This window comes from Branchiostoma belcheri, unplaced genomic scaffold (genome assembly GCF_001625305.1).
Source record: "Branchiostoma belcheri isolate BF01 breed outbred unplaced genomic scaffold, Haploidv18h27 scaffold28, whole genome shotgun sequence".
Lineage (NCBI taxonomy): Eukaryota > Metazoa > Chordata > Leptocardii > Amphioxiformes > Branchiostomatidae > Branchiostoma > Branchiostoma belcheri.
Window position 1 is genome coordinate 2859926 of NW_017803887.1, and position 16387 is coordinate 2876312.

Consider the following 16387-nt stretch of genomic DNA (forward strand, 5'->3'; position numbering starts at 1 on the left):
TTCATGCCCCGCATTCCAATGCTGGAGCAGAAAAGCTTGAAATACCTACCAAAACACTTGAATAAAGACATACTGTCAGTATGGAAATGCTCTGTGCAGGTGTTAATCAAGTTAAATCCCAACAGCCAATCAGCAAGAAATGCTCTGTGCAGGTGGAAATGCTCTGTGCGGGTGTTAATCAAGTTAAATCCCAACAGCCAATCAGCAAGAAGTATAGAGGAAAGCTGCATGCCTATTGGTTGATGCCTTGCATGCCATTGTGATGACTCATGTCCAAATGTGGTAAACACTGCACACTAACACAGTAATACATTTGCTATAACACAGCCAAAAAACTCAAATAAAACCATTCTAAAAGCCTGTATCACAAAAATTTAAAAAACGCCTAGGGGTATTTGCCCACTGTACCTCCATACCAAATTTCAGGACCTTAGGCCCTAAAATGAAGAAGCTGAATCCATTTAAAGATATGGCAGGAGGAGGAGTAAATTCTACTAAGTAAATTCGGCTTTTTCTTAGTAAATTCGGCTGTTTCTTAGTGATGGTAAAAAGGTAAGAACAGGTATGTTTCATAATCGAAGGTTTGTCTAAGCTCATTAGAAATATAAATTCATCTGTACAGCTTAGCTGTATGAAGTAGGGGAACATGGATTGTATCAGATTATAAAGATCTACTCTCTCTTTGTTGTATAATTTACGTTCTATTACAAAGTGTTTCTCATCTTCAATTCTTCCTAGATAACAGTATCATAGAAGAACTTTATTGCACGACAATTGCACACGGTACAATGTATGGCAAAGTACAAAACGGAAGAAATATTTTCAATAATGCATGTAGAATAAATCTAATATGTCCTAATTACTCAAGCAACAAGGGCTAGCAAAAGTCTTTGATAGAGTGTTACAATCGAGTGGGGCTAATCACGAATTTTGATATTTTTCTTTCTAATATCAAAGCAGTCTTTTGTATATTTATCTATTTTTGCTTTGTGGGAATCATTGCATGTAAAATCTCAAACCTGTCTCTACCATCGAGACTCTTAAAATCTAGTGTACTTGATTCCAGAAAAAAAAATATAAAACTGTTTCGTGCCTCATGTCCAGCTCATCAGTTTTGAATAGACGCTTGCCTATGCAATACTTTCCAGCCCCCATCTTATGCCGCACTACATGTACACATCGAACAGTCTGGTACGATTAGCGAAATAACCATTAGCGGCATTACTATGTAACACACTGACCCGAGAACACCTGCTTACATGTCCCTACATCGGATAGTATGACCAAAACTTTGTCTGCTGCCCGGGGTAACGCCCAACAGGACGACAATAATGTTTGTTTTAGGCCGCAGCAAGTACATTTTATGGATGACATCCTCCACAGACTCCAAATATAATGTGATTTTTTTAACGGAGTGGTTCAATGCAAGGCCTATACGACCACTTCTCGGCATTGAACTAGAAATATGAGAGAAACTATGTCAAGAGATGGCGGTGAACGTTTGATTTGAAAGCCTGGAAATTGATGGTGGGAATTGGAAACACTTGTCAGGGAGGGAATTCCAAAGCTTGGCCGGCCGTATGGGGAAAGAAACTGTCATTGTAAAAATATTTCGAACAAGGAATTTGGACGGTGATAGCGCGAAAAAACAACGTACCTACATGTACATCTTCAAATTTTGACATCATAAACCTTGTTAAATTATTCCTATCTTGTGCTAAGTTTACTGCCAACTACTACAACATCCATTTCTCACTGAAAAATAGAAGTTTTCAAGCATTGTACAAATGGTTATGATTCAGTGAACATCGCATACAAAAGGAATGAACTTTATCACTGCATCAAGGTAAAAGAAAAAAACAAAAAAAATCGAGTCTTGTCTTGTCTCCTCTCTTCATAGTTATCTGCCATCCACGTTCCGGCATGACAACAGACATGTTTGCCCATTTTCGGCCTGTTGACCACTGATTGAAGGCAACAAAATGTCTTGATTTTTTTAAAAATTAATGCTCGCGCTGATGTGATCCATAAAAATTACTTGCCGTGGCCTTACTGTAATACGAGAACATGGAAACCGGACGGATGTGTTCACTTTCAGGTGAGCAAAATCATCCGGATAATCTGAAAATAAACATATTACCAAATGTTTTCACGATATCCATGACGATATGTAGGGTAAGGGTGTGTTGAACAGGAAATTCTGAACAAAATTACGGGAATTCGATAGGAACAGTGTAGGACGACAGTCTCAGCCAGAGGGACTTTAGAAGTCTGTGCAGTTACCTTTTTTTCCGGTAAGTCATATTTTTCTGTTTTATGCAATATTACTAGTACAAGCGTGAAATACTAGTACAATCAACAGTCTCACCTGGAGGACTTTACAAGTCTGTACACTTACATTTTTTCCTGTAAGTCATAATTTTTTAATGTTTCATGCAATTTTCTTGCGATAAAACCTTACCTTCATATTACTTCACTTGTGGCCGGGGGGGGGGGGGGTACAATGTGCGCTTATAGAAGTAAAATTAACCCACATATTTTTGTTTTGTTTGTGTACGTTCATGCGATTGTTAATATATCACTATACTCTGTTCAAATTAATTTTGTTTGATTTCGGCGCTAAAATAAGTTCGATCAACTTGAGCATGCGCCGTCATCTTATGTCTGTTTCATTATTTATATTTTAGTAAAGAAATATTGATGTAAAATACTAGTACAAGCAGCGTCAAAGACTTTGTTTAGCACTGGCTGGAACGACTGTTGCTCTGTCCTTGGTGCTGAATGTTGCGCTGCGGTACTCGTATCGAAATATGTATGATTTTATCATGTGTTTCACACCAACACATGTGCTTCTAATACCTTGGCAATGTTGATCCCTCTACTAGAATTTAGTTGGAACCTACCTCGTTAAATCTAGATACCTAGAGCATAATGAAGTTTGTACGGTCGGAATTTTGTTACGTTGTGTCAAAAATCTATGCAAAACGTACACTCTTCCGGCGCACAAGATCACAAACCCCTATAGCTACTTCTTTAAGACGAATTGTAGTAAGACTATGGCATAGAAGCAAATTCGCACATGTCACATATGGTTTCAGCGCGATTCATAATGAATATTAAAAATGACTTTGGTGTAACGACATTTTGGAGATCATCTAATTATTTTACATCGATGGACACCTGAGGTCTGTTTGTGAGAACTACCGTGCCCTCTGGTAACACCTGATTGGTGGATTGTCCAATCAGTCTTTGACTGGTTTCCATGGGAGCCTACAAAAATACAAATAATAAATAACAAATAATGATATGATATGATATGAATCTTCATTGCATGTTCTTACCCAGATGGCCTAAATGCACAAGAGGATATCCAGTATGTAAAACATGAGTATTTCATACTGGTACGCTATATTCTAATGCAAAGTGCAAGGAGTCTATACATTACAATAATACTATAAACTACATATCATCTACTGTTAGTTGCCCTTTCTTCTCTCTTTATTTATAATAACGTTGTAGCATTAGTAATTCTAGAAATAAGTTACAAAAAGTGATCCACATTGTGCTGTAGAAGACTTGACAGGATGTTTAGGAGCCTCAAAGAAGTTACTAAAGCAGAAAAAATGAAATCCTGATCTACGTGTAGCGAACAAAGACTATCTCTTATTCATAAGAGTATCATTCATGATCTTTCATGGCCTGACAATAAGCAAAATTTCAGCGTTATTTATAATGGGTATTAAAAATAACTTGGGTGTACGTGTATTTCATTTTCATTTCATTTTCATTTTTATTTATTTACCCAGGGTAAACATGTCGCCGCAAGGGCGTTTTTCAATGTTCCCTGCAGACATATACATTTACAAAATATACTTATTAGCTTAAAATAACAAACAGGAAAACAAAGGTACAATTAGCTTAATTGCAAAAATAACATATTGGTAAAGTGCTTCAAAATCATACGGTAAACTAATGACTTATATGAAACAAGCGAATGAAATGCAACAAATGAAATAAATAAAGAAGGTAATGGAAATTTGCATATCAATGTTACAAAACAAAAGTATTCTGTAAGGACATCTCAGAGATGATCTAATTTTTTCACATCGATGGACACCTGAGGCTGTTTTTGAGAACTACCGTGCCCTCTGGTTACATGCGATGGCGTGATCTAGTTTGTTAATGAACATAGAGAATTCATTGGAGAAGATTTGCAGTAGCACGTTGTGCATTCAATTTTACGCGCATAAAGATGCAAGCACTGTGTACCGGGCAATTGACGTTTGTTGTAATTGACCATAAGCTGTAGGAGCAAGCAAGGAGTCACTGACCCTTAGGAGAAAAATTTAATATCTGCGAGCTCTTATTCATCATATTAGCGTATCATTCATGATCTTCCATGGCCTGACAATAAGCAAAATTTCAGGAATGACACATACTCTGCTTCAGGGAGGTTGGAATGACTGCTTACGCAGGCTCTCTTTGTAATAGAGAAGATACGTGAATTTTGGAGATAACTACAGTGACTATACAGTGACGTTTTGCCATGACACAGCAAAATGCTTTACATGCCTTTAAGCACTATGATATTCTAAATTTAAAAACTAGAAAGGTAACATTTGCAAAGCAAATGCATAATGTTTCCCTTCGCATATGGTCTGCTTTTCTTACTCAAATTCATGTACATTCATATATATGGTCAGACACTAGTCTACATCCCTCCTATAAAATTGCAACATGATGTAACCCAACACCAGTTACCATGGTGACAGACATGAACAAATCAGGCCATTGGCCAGGTCAGAGGTTAGTGTTTGGAACAGAAGAAGAAGAAGAAACGTAGTATATTTTCCTTCGGTAAACATAATGAATGAATTGTTTAGTTAATAAAATACATTGCAGCCAAATATGGCTGAATTGTGTATTCCATACATATTATTTATCAAACAAAACGTCACAAAGGTCATCACACATTACTGTATCAAAACCTTTAGCACTATAAAATCAACTTCATACATACATTAGCTAGCCTATCACTTAGCTAAAGCACCGATTATATTATGACAATAAAATAAATGAGATAGACAATAACAGAATTTTAAGTATCGTACTGGAAGGACAATCTTGTAAAATTTGTTTTGTCTGATTCTGAATCTCCGCTTTCATAGGGTCTTGATTAATGCCTTCTTTCAGTCTGGTATCTGGATTATTTCTACTTCAACAAGTCACTTAATGAGGTACCAGCTGGTATTTCAGCATACGATTGGGCATTCTTCATACAGGGTCAGCTAGTAGTGGAAAACAGATTCAAGGTGATTGCTTACATGAAATGAACTATATTTTATGCTCGTTATTCATTTTGTATTTTTTATTCACATATATTTATTGAGTATTGGGCAAAAAGCAAAAGTTGCTTATATAACACCTTCTACTCAAAAACATACAACGAGTATATAAAACACATTGACAAGATACATGCATAATTACAAGGTGGGTAAAACCAAGATAGATACAAACAAGACAAGTTGGTGATCTATCAATTTTGTATTTGTTACTTCAACCTGTATTTTGTACATTGTATGTTCTTGCGCGAAGGATCGTATAAGCTCTTACGTGCTTTGCCATCCAATGCTCATAAATCCATGTGGATTAAATAAAAGAAATGAACTATATGAAAGGCATGTTTTCTATATATTATTCCAAACTGCAGTTTGGGAGAACAGGGAAATCAGTAAGCATATCGCTGATAATATTCTAGTTGCATCTGCTACTGAATGCATTATGTTACTTTAAATACAATTTCCAATTTCCGTTCGCAGTCATTTTGATACGAAATACGTTCTCAATCCGGAAACAAAGATATCGTAAAGATGAGCTGATCAAGTGATTTTTACAATGACACTAGAAGATTATTTTGGTCTAATCTGCTTTGCATAGAATTGCATATTAGGGTTGATTACGGTTTGTTCTGATTCCAATAGAAAATTAATTATATCCCCATATTTCTATAGGGATGTTGCAGGGTGTATTTTTTGTATTTTGAGGCACTGTGACTTGTGACCTAACGACAAAATTACGTCTTTCTTATATTTCTTTTTACCATAGGGTAATTGGTGTATGCATCACTGCGTGTAACTTAGTATATCCAATACCATGTTATCCTTACTAAACCTATAGAGCTTACAAGATTACTTAGCCAGACGATAATAATTTCCATTCATAGGTGTGGCTGTTTTCAATTTGTATACAATCTCATCTCTGCCTTGCTGTAACGTAGTTCAATACAGTATCCACCGGAATATTCGATTTTGTTTAGCCTCCATAGCATGCCAAAAACTGGGGGTTTTGGGGGGGTTATGTCATATTTTCTGATTGCATATAGACAACATAGCCGGCCTGGTTGAGTACCCCCGGTTTATGAACTGGGCTAATCAGAAAACAGCCGAAGACCACCAAATCCCCAGTTCTGTAAGCCTGTTACGGAGGCTAGATTTTGTTCTCTTTGTAACCCATGCGATGCATATGTCTAAGGTACAGGTACAGGTCTGAAGCAAGGATGGCACGGCAAGGCAAGTCATGCGGCCATGTAGGGCGTGTCATTCTGTGGATTGTGGCCATGGCAGCTGTGTTCTTTCAGGTATCCAGATGGTTTCTTTTCTCTATTTGAGATATTGTTACCACTGAGGTGGCAAATTCTCATTATTACGTTTGTAAAGTAGGGTGTCTTTGGAATATATTTTGATACGAGATGTTGCACATTGGTAGCTTTGAAGATGATTGCCAAATTGATGCCAGTGCTATCTATTCCTTTGCATTTACCAAATTTGTAATATCTTGCCATATGTTTACGAAAATGCTTGTGTGATATTTTTTTCATTCGTTGTTTTTTCTTCATGAAGGTTACAAACGGCCAGACCACTGAACTGCCACCGACCGACGGTGCGTCTGTGACAGAAACGCTGACAACTGCTGTCAGTGTGGGAGGTGAGAAAGTATTTCTTTTTGTCATTCGTTTAACTGTCTACTTCAAACCGAAGCATTTATTACTAAGGCCACACCAAGTAAATTTTATGGATGACGTCCGCGCGCGCATTAATTTTGGCCTGTTCCCCTGAAAAAAAAACAAGAAATTCTGCTTCCTGTAACTATGACCAATGAGTCAGGGCAGTGGGATAAGGGAAGATGTGATGAAAGGAAAGAAACAGGACAAGACGACAACTGCTGCTCCACTGATTTATTGCTGCTCTCATGACAAATAAAAGACCCGTTTCTGTCATTCAATTTGTGTCCTAACATTTGTCGTCCCTTAGTATATTTCAAATCTAGGCATCTTGCTTTTTTCGGCCCTTCTTGGTTTTTTTTTTCGCGCTCTCGCATTAGAGTTAGGGTCTCCAGAGGACGTCATCCATAAAATGACTTGGTGTTGCCTAATAGCCTGTCCCCATCCCCAAAATAACTTCATTCAATTCAACCTTAATTGTATCTTCTATGGCAGCGTAATAGCAGTACGGATGGTAGTCATTGGCAACAGTCTAAATACCCAACTACAGTCGCTGTGGAGATGTCTAATATTTTGTGGACAACCCGACTCCGCCCAAAATAACTTCATTCAATTCAATTTCATTGTATCTTGTATGGCAGCGTAATATCAGTATGGTAGTCATTGGCAACAGTCCAAATACCCAAATACCCAAGTCGCCGTGGAGATATCTAATATTTTGAGGGGATAATCTGATTTGAAAGCGCGTCCTCATTCTCGTCTATCCACATAATCCTCTCTGTGGCAGATCCAAATTACAATCTCATATTGAAATGTAGTCTGAAAGATAATTGTGTATTCATTGTATCGTTCCGTCGTTTTTTTATGTAACCACTGCTGGTGTCTTTTACTTGATTATTGTAGAAGCCTTACTCTCTTAGTCTTTTGTATCACCAGCCATCGGATCATTGTGTTAAAATTTCGTATGATGAAAATGATAAGGCGGCATTGCTAATGGTACAGATAAAGTCAGTGTCACTCAAGAAACCTATCTTCAAGAGCTAACGAAATAAAACTAGATCAAACGCACAATATACACAAATATCGTTATTATCGATATTTAGCGTTGGTGGACTGAACGAAGTGACACACCTTGCAGTGGAAGGAGCTTACGTTGGATACTCCCTAAACGTTTTAGACAAAGTATTTCTTATTTGAAAGAAAGTTCACCTGTGTTGGTAGAATACATAGTTGTAGAGTTCAAACTTTGTTCCAACACAGAAGAATAAACTTACCGTAAAGTAGGTTCTTTGTAGGGGATAGAAAATGACAGTGTTTCCTGGTAACGTACAGAAAACAACTCTACCGAAGGAAGGTTAGCTCAAACCTCAGAGGAATCCGCAACCACTGAGTTCTACTCCACTCAAAGCCCCGTCGGAACGACCGAGGGATCAAACATGCAAACTACGCAATCAACAACTAGGGTATCAACAGTCGAGGAAGACTTAGTGAGCACAGAAGCTATGACCAAGACAACGGACATTTTGGAAACCACCGAGTCAACATCGACTGAAGAAACAACAACAGATACATTAGCAGAAGAATATCTCTCGACAACCCGATCTGAAATCAAAGAAGCAACAGATTTAGTGAACACAGAAGCTATGACCCAAACGACGGACATTTTGGAAACTACATCGACTGAAGAAACAAAGACAACAACAGATACACTAGCAGAAGAATATCTCTCGACAACCCGATCTGAAATCAAAGAAACAACAGATTTAGTGAGCACAGAACCTATGACCCAGACGACGGACATTTTGGAAACTACTGACTCAACATCGACTGAAGAAACCGTGACAACAACAGATACGATAGCAGAAGAATATCTCTCGACAACCCGATCTGACATCAAAGATACAACATATTTAGTGAGCACAGAAGCTATGACACAGACGACGCACAATTTGGTAACTACTGACTCAACACCTACTGAAGAAACTGTGACAACAACAGATATGTTAGCAGAAGAATATCTCTCGACAACCCGATCTGAAATCAACGAAACAACAGATCTAGTGAACACAGAAGCTATGCTCCAAACAACGGACATTTTTGAAACTACTGACTCAACGTCGACTGAAGAAACCGTGACAACAACAGATGTGTTAGCAGAAGAATATCTCTCAACAACCCGATCTGAAATCAACGAAGCAACAGCCTCAACAGAGGTGGCAACGACTGAAGGTGATCCGACGGAGAGGACAATCATCTCGACTATCACCGCAACACTAACCTACCCATCAGAAGCAACAGAAGAAGCAGTTTCTACTGAGGTCACTGAGACAGAGTCGGCAACAACTGAGTCAGCTTCACTTGACTTCACGTCCACAGAGGTAACTTCAGTTCCAACTGAGTCAGAACAAGAAGTCACCGGCGAACCTATGACAACCCAAACAGTCCTCAACGAGGGAACGAGCACAGAAGAAGCAGTCTCAACTGAGAGCATGTCCACATGGTCAGTCTCGTATGAAGCCATTGGCACTGAAGAGTCAACTGAGGTCATGACAACGGAGTCAGTTCCAACTGAAGTTTTGAAGACAGAAGAACCTCTATCAACTGACGTTATGACCACGGAATCTATCTCAAACATAGCCATTAGCACTGAAGGCTCAACTGAGGTGATGACAACAGAGTCAGTTCACACTGAAGTTTTGCAGACAGAAGAGCCTCTATCAACTGACGTTATGGCTACGGGATCTATCTCAAACGAAGTCATTAGCACTCAAGACTCTATCTCAACTGAGTATATCACAACAGAGTCAGTTCCCACTGAATTAGTGCAGACAGAAGAAGCTAGATCAACTGACGTTATGACCACGCAATGGATCCCAAACGAAGCCATAGCCACTGTAGGCTCTGCCTCAACTGAGGTTATGGCAACGGAGTCAGTTCCAAATGAAGTCGTGTATACAGAAGAAGCTTTGTCAACCGAAATCATGACCACACTGTCAGTGTCGGGCGAAGTGATCCACACTGAAGACCCAGCCTCAACCGTCGATCTTAAAACACAGTCAGTCCCAACTGAGATCTTCAGTACAGGCAAGGCTGTCTCAACTGAGTTCACAACACCAGGATCAGTCACAGACAACGGCATGATAACTATTACAGAGCCATTGTTCAGAGATACGCTGGTAACACAAGAGGTGACCTCAACTGAGGCCTTCACAACAGAGGAGGGAGCTCCGGAAGAACTCTTGTCGACCACGATGGGAGCCCCGACAGAGCTTGCTACTACAACAAAACCGTCCACTGAATCAGATGTATTCGGAACAGTCACTGATGATCTGCTCACAGAAAGTCCAAAAGTCACAGTCGTCACACAACCACTCCAGATAGCTGGCACAACTTTCCCATCGGTTACAGCAACGGCAGCCTCTACACTTTACGATGTCAGCTCAAAGACGCCCCCTAGCGAGGGTACCATGTCAACGTCAGGATCTGGAACTGTAACTGATGAACCAGCTCCAACAGAGCTCGTGGAAGAAACCACGGTTACCTCGCCCACAGCTGTGCAAACATCATCCACAGAAGCCTTCTCATCTACAGCGTTAGACCAGGGACCATCCACAAATACCATGGAAACTACGCAGTCAGAAACATTGACAGAAGCGTCGCATGAACCAGTGACTATGTCAACAATTCCCGATGAAACGAGCCCTTCCACGGTGTTTAGGACATCGCCTGTATCCACGGATGCTGCAGACATCACTGAAGGTTACAGCACAACAACAGAGGATCTTACGGGCACAATCGTATCTACAGAAATCGACGAAACAGTGACAGATCAAAATATGGAACAGTCAACGATGGAAACCGTCGCTACAACAGAAGAAACGACTGATGATGGCGTCACTTCTACGACAGATATCGTCGCTACAACAACAGAAGAAAATGATATCGCGACTTCTGGAACACAACTTCCTCACACAGTCGCAACAACAAGGCAACCTACCTCCACAACCCCACAGACACCATTTCCAGACACCACCATAAGCCCAGTGGATGATGCCACTACCGAAATGACAATGATGACAACAGAAATGTTGCATTACGCATCTGTCCCAGCTACGGCCGTGGATAGTCTGACAACCCACCAGTCTGTGGACACAGTCGAACCTACTACAGAGACACTATCAGAAATGTCAAGTACAGAGACGGCAACTATAGCTTCCAGTACAACTATCAGCACGACTGAGTCTGTGGACACTGTCGAACCGACTGTACCAACAGAAACACCATCAGTAACGTCAAGTACAGACACGGCATCTACAGCTTCCAGTACAACTATTACAACGACTGCCCAACCTGAGACTACGACCATGCATACCACAGTCAGACCAACAGAGGAAGCAGGTACGCAACTACTCAAACTGGCGCACTGAGCTGTCCAGTATCTCCTGTTGTCCCACTTCTTCTCTCACTGGGCACTACTGGAGGTCGCTTTCAATAGGTTTGCACATCTTGGAGTAGTCAAACTGTCCAGTATCTCCAATATCTCCCTCTCTCACTGGGCACTGGAGATCCGTAGTGTTGCACATCTTGGCATAGTCAAACTCGCCTTCCGTACTTCTGCGGCAGTCTCTATATTCTGCTACTCTTCTCCTCTTCATCTAACCTAACCTAACCTAACCTGATCTCTCCTTCAGTATGAAAGACAAGGCATCTTGTGGTGCCCCTCATTGATATATGCCTCTCAGACCGCCTTATATGATTCAGTAAAAGTTGCCATTGGGCATTTTAGTTCTGGTTCTGCAAAACCTCATATTCTGACATATGAACATATCATACAGACAGGTTTCTACCAATTATTCCGCACATTTGTGCTGCAAAGAGCGGAATATGTTGTACAAGATAAAAAATTTTCATGCCAACTTTATATTAATTTCGTCTGGTTAGATGGATTAAAATTATCATTCTTATTTCAGACTGCATCAATGACATCTACATTTGTCACGAGAACGCGACGTGTGTCATTACAACATCCGGATTCGGATACGCCTGTGTCTGTAGGACAGGCTTTCAGGGAGATGGTCGAAACTGTACTGGTAAGCTTATCCCACATAATAGATGTGATGACATATTTGGTATGACGATCATGACGTACCGGTATGTACGTAGTATGCATTGTGATGGAAGATATACATATTTGACGCAGCAACATGACAGGGATGTAGTTTGTTGTAGACACAGTAAAAATTAGCTACATATACGTAAGAACATGTACCTGTTTCAGACATAGACGAGTGCTCTATACAGCCACCAGGGCCAGGTTTTGTACCTGGCCACGGTTGTTCTGATGTCTGTGTCAACACCATCGGGTCCTACCATTGCGCTTGTCCGGACTTTTTCACCTTGAAGGAGGACGGGAAAACGTGCGAAGGTAGACACATTTCCTCGTTACACACACAGGGGTTGCCTCTATTAGGCTTTGCGAGACGGAAAGAGTAGAAATTGACCAAATAGAGAGATAACACGCCGAGGGAGTTGTGATGCGGGTGCGGCAAAATTCGAAATGTACTTTCTAGCTGACCAACTCCGTCGGTATGTTATCTCTCTATTTGGCCATTTTCTACTGTTTCCAGTCGTCTCCCGAAGCCTGGTAGAGGCTAGCACGGGCGTATTTGGTTGCCTTTGTCACCAAGCATTTAAGTATTCAAGTGTTGCTTTACAGTCTAAGATACGTCTATCTTCTCTAATTGAATTCATTAATGCAGTATTTCCTTATGTATGCTTCACCTATGCTTGATAGTCATGATCCTGCTCTACAGTTGTACTTTAATCATTTTGTCTGAGGCAATATGCTCAATGCTAGACACCCTATGTTGAACTTTTGAAACTGATGTTGCAGTCTAAGTTATTGAGAGTATTGTCCAGATTTTTAATATTCAATTCTCTACATCAGGTCAGGAAACTTGTGAGGCCAGCGCGAACCCTTGCAGACCTACAGCCCACTCTAAATGTGCAGTCGCCAATGGGACACATGTTTGCAGCTGCTCCCCTGGCTTCGAGTTAGCGGCTAATGGTTACAGATGCGAAGGTACGGATTTTCTCTTCCCTACGATCTCTAAACATTACAACACTGTATGGGGTCGTGTTGCGCAACGGCAGCGTGCGAGACTCGGGATCAAGAGGTCCCGGGTTCGAGTCCCGACATGTCACCGATCTTGTGCCCTTGGGAAAGGCACTTTACACAACTTTCCTCACTACACTCAAGTGAAAATGAGTATGAATTTGCCACACATTTATATAGAATGATACATTTTTAAAGGTAAAGCTTTTATTCCAAAACAAAAGGGAAGTGTTCTCAAGTAAAGATTTAGACTAGTTTCTCTGGTCTTCCTCAGTAGACTGACCCAGTTAGAGTTGTCAAGTGTCTTCTCTAAAGTATGACGTCAACACTGGGTCAAAGGTATCTGGTAGACGATGTCGGCCCCCGTCGCGGTTGAGTGAAGGGTGATGGGCCCTGACGTAAATAGCTTCTTGTATTTTGACTTTGGAAGTCTAATAGTATGTATGTGACGCACTGTATGTATTGTTTTCTGTACTATTTTTGTCAATTAAGTTATTTAAAAAAAGTAAATAGCTTCTTCCACCCCTCTCAGAGAGTAGTCTTGTTCGGTGTCCAATATTCTTACAGTTTCCAGTACTTTATCTAACCAAAATAGAGTGTCAATCATCAGTGATGACCCTATTGCCTTACAGATACTGACGAATGTTCCTCTGGACACCATAACTGCCATGCATCTGCCCAGTGTACAAACACCTACGGCAGTTTCTCCTGCACATGCCTCGGTGGATATACTGGAGATGGAACCTCCTGTACAGGTATACCTTATACATCAGTGGTATATCAATCCTTTTCAACTATTATGAACGTTCATCTGTGTTGGTAGAAATCATAGTAAAATGTTGAACTTTATTCCAACACAACGATTACAGAGAGATTAAAGTTTCAACGACCACTGTCGCCTTCATCAGGATAATCATTTACCTTTTCAATTATTTTGAGTTTGCTTATATTCTAGAATGGGTTATTTATCCCATTTCTTTAATACCAAGAAAAAATTGAAAAAGCGTGCTAACTGCATTGAAATGTGCTAAAGATTGCAAGCAAACAATGATGCATTTTTACCAGATTGTGAAATCTGTCTATAGTAAATATATTCTCCTTCTGGTAAAAAAAAATGGGCAAATGGGCTGACACCCCCTTTGGCCCATTTTTTTTACCAAAACGTGTATCATCTATTCTCCTTCTGGTTCAAAAAATGGGCTTACACTTGCCCCACCAAGTTTACATAATAAAGGATTCACCACACCACGAAGTCCCAACAGCAGAAGGCATTGGAAGATCCCATTGCTGCAAGGGTCTAGACTGTTGGAACACTCCACATTTTGGACAGGGATGATTTAGGAACAGTCCATCTGTGCGGGAGGGGGATAGGTCCATTTTTGTACGGGGGATGTGGTGAAGCCATCTGATATATTACTCCAAAGCAAATGTCAGCCTTTCTAGAGTATGTTTTATATGTTTTCTCAGATGTGGATGAGTGCACCACGGGCACGGCTTCTTGTGATGAGAACGCCACCTGTAACAACACAGCTGGTTCCTACACCTGCACCTGTAAGGACAACTACGAGAGTACAGCACCTGAAGGCACCGGATTCACGGGCCAGTGCAGAGGTACATTGTGTCCAGACTTTTTCCATAATCACTTTTGGTCATCATTGAAAAACTCTTAATTTTATATCTTGGTCAAAGCTTCTTGGTTCATGTTTACATTCACGGTTGTCGTGATAGTAAGTAAGTTCTTTATTGTAAGTCCATGGCCGAGGGCTAATTGCAAACTAAGAACTGAGTACAAAATGCATTGAAGAATGATATAAAACCATGTGCCATAAAGTCGATAGTCAAGATAGTCACTATAGTCAAGTCAAAGTTTATTGCGCAACAATTGCATTTGATACAATGTATGGCAAATACCACTTGATAGCTATAAACTATTTCTACTAGTGTAATAATCTAACTTCATCATTCAGTACACGTATATGTCATAATGGAACACTACATTTCACATTGTTATGATACGGTTTCTTTTTTGTATAGCATTATGTATATATTGTCGACCTAGATAAACAGAGATATGACCCTGCCCTGTTAACGCTCGGACTATAAGGCATGTACCTGACTGTGTGTACTTACTAAACTTCATCATTATAATGCCCATATCTTAGCCACTGGCATCAAGTTGGCGAAGAACAGACTCGTTTTACATCTTTTTTATCTGTCTTTGTCAGAGGTTCGCCTGTTCCCGGATGGTCTGGCGGGACACTGGTTGTTCGGTAACGCTACAACAGAGGGGATGTCTCCGCTCATCGAAGTACCGGAGGGGCTGCCCATGCCTGGGGGACGACTGTGCAACTCTGTCTACGTAGGTTCAGCTTTCAATCAATCTATAGGTTATGATGACAATGACAATGATGTTTATTTGCACATTCATGCCCATGAGGGCTAAACGCATTACATGTGGGTTTACATGAGTCATACAAACACTAAGATTCTACAGAAGTGCTACACTACATCCATTGCAGACAGATGGATGAACATACCAGGCTAACATTGATATAGCTTACGTTTCTTCCCTCTTTTTAACACAGGTGCATACGAATCCACAGAGTTTTTGTTGTACACAAATAGATTGCTGTTTACATCGTGTGTCTACATTCAGGGCAAATAAAAAAGAATTAATATAAGGGGAAACTATTCATTACTTTACGGTGCAAGAGAAGACTACACTATAGAGCATTGAACAACCTGTGGACATTGTAGGCATAGGAATATTTCACAAAGCTTTGTCAAAAACCTCAGCTGAAAAAAAAACAGTTGAAAAAAATTCACAATCTTCGTTTAAAATCATATTTATATGAAAGTAAGATGGAATTGATGAATATTCCCCCAGCGAATTATACACAGCTGTCTAATGCTTCACACATGCCACAGAGAAAGATGTCAACTGAGCTCTAAAATTGAATAAAGACTGCGTAGATAATTTCGACTGATACATATACAAAAGCGTGCGTACCTAGATTCTAGCCCTCAACTACGGTGGCCCACAAGTGAACTTGTGGGCCAGCGTACTAAACTACTCTGTTTCTCTCTCTCTAGATCCTGGAGAATGGCGTGATTGTGATTACGACGTTGAAAGCTTCACAGCGCAGCGCCGCGAGACCGACCTACCGGCACCCCACTACTGACCCGGGCGCGTTCGGGGAAACCGTGTGCGGGGTCATCGCACCGTTCTGGGCTGACGTCGTCATGGGGGAGAACTATCCATCCAAGGTAAG

General features: G+C 40.4%; 1 protein-coding gene across 1 annotated transcript; it reads left to right on the top strand.

The window, feature by feature from the left end:
* Positions 1-9000: 9000 nt before the first annotated feature.
* On the top strand, positions 9001-15878 carry LOC109472587 (mucin-22-like). Its single transcript, XM_019772372.1, has 7 exons — positions 9001-11398; positions 11971-12090; positions 12279-12425; positions 13748-13870; positions 14583-14726; positions 15341-15474; positions 15873-15878. The coding sequence occupies exons 1-7, from the start codon at positions 9001-9003 to the stop codon at positions 15876-15878; spliced, it is 3072 nt and encodes a 1023-aa protein (XP_019627931.1).
* The last annotated feature ends 509 nt before the right edge of the window (positions 15879-16387 follow it).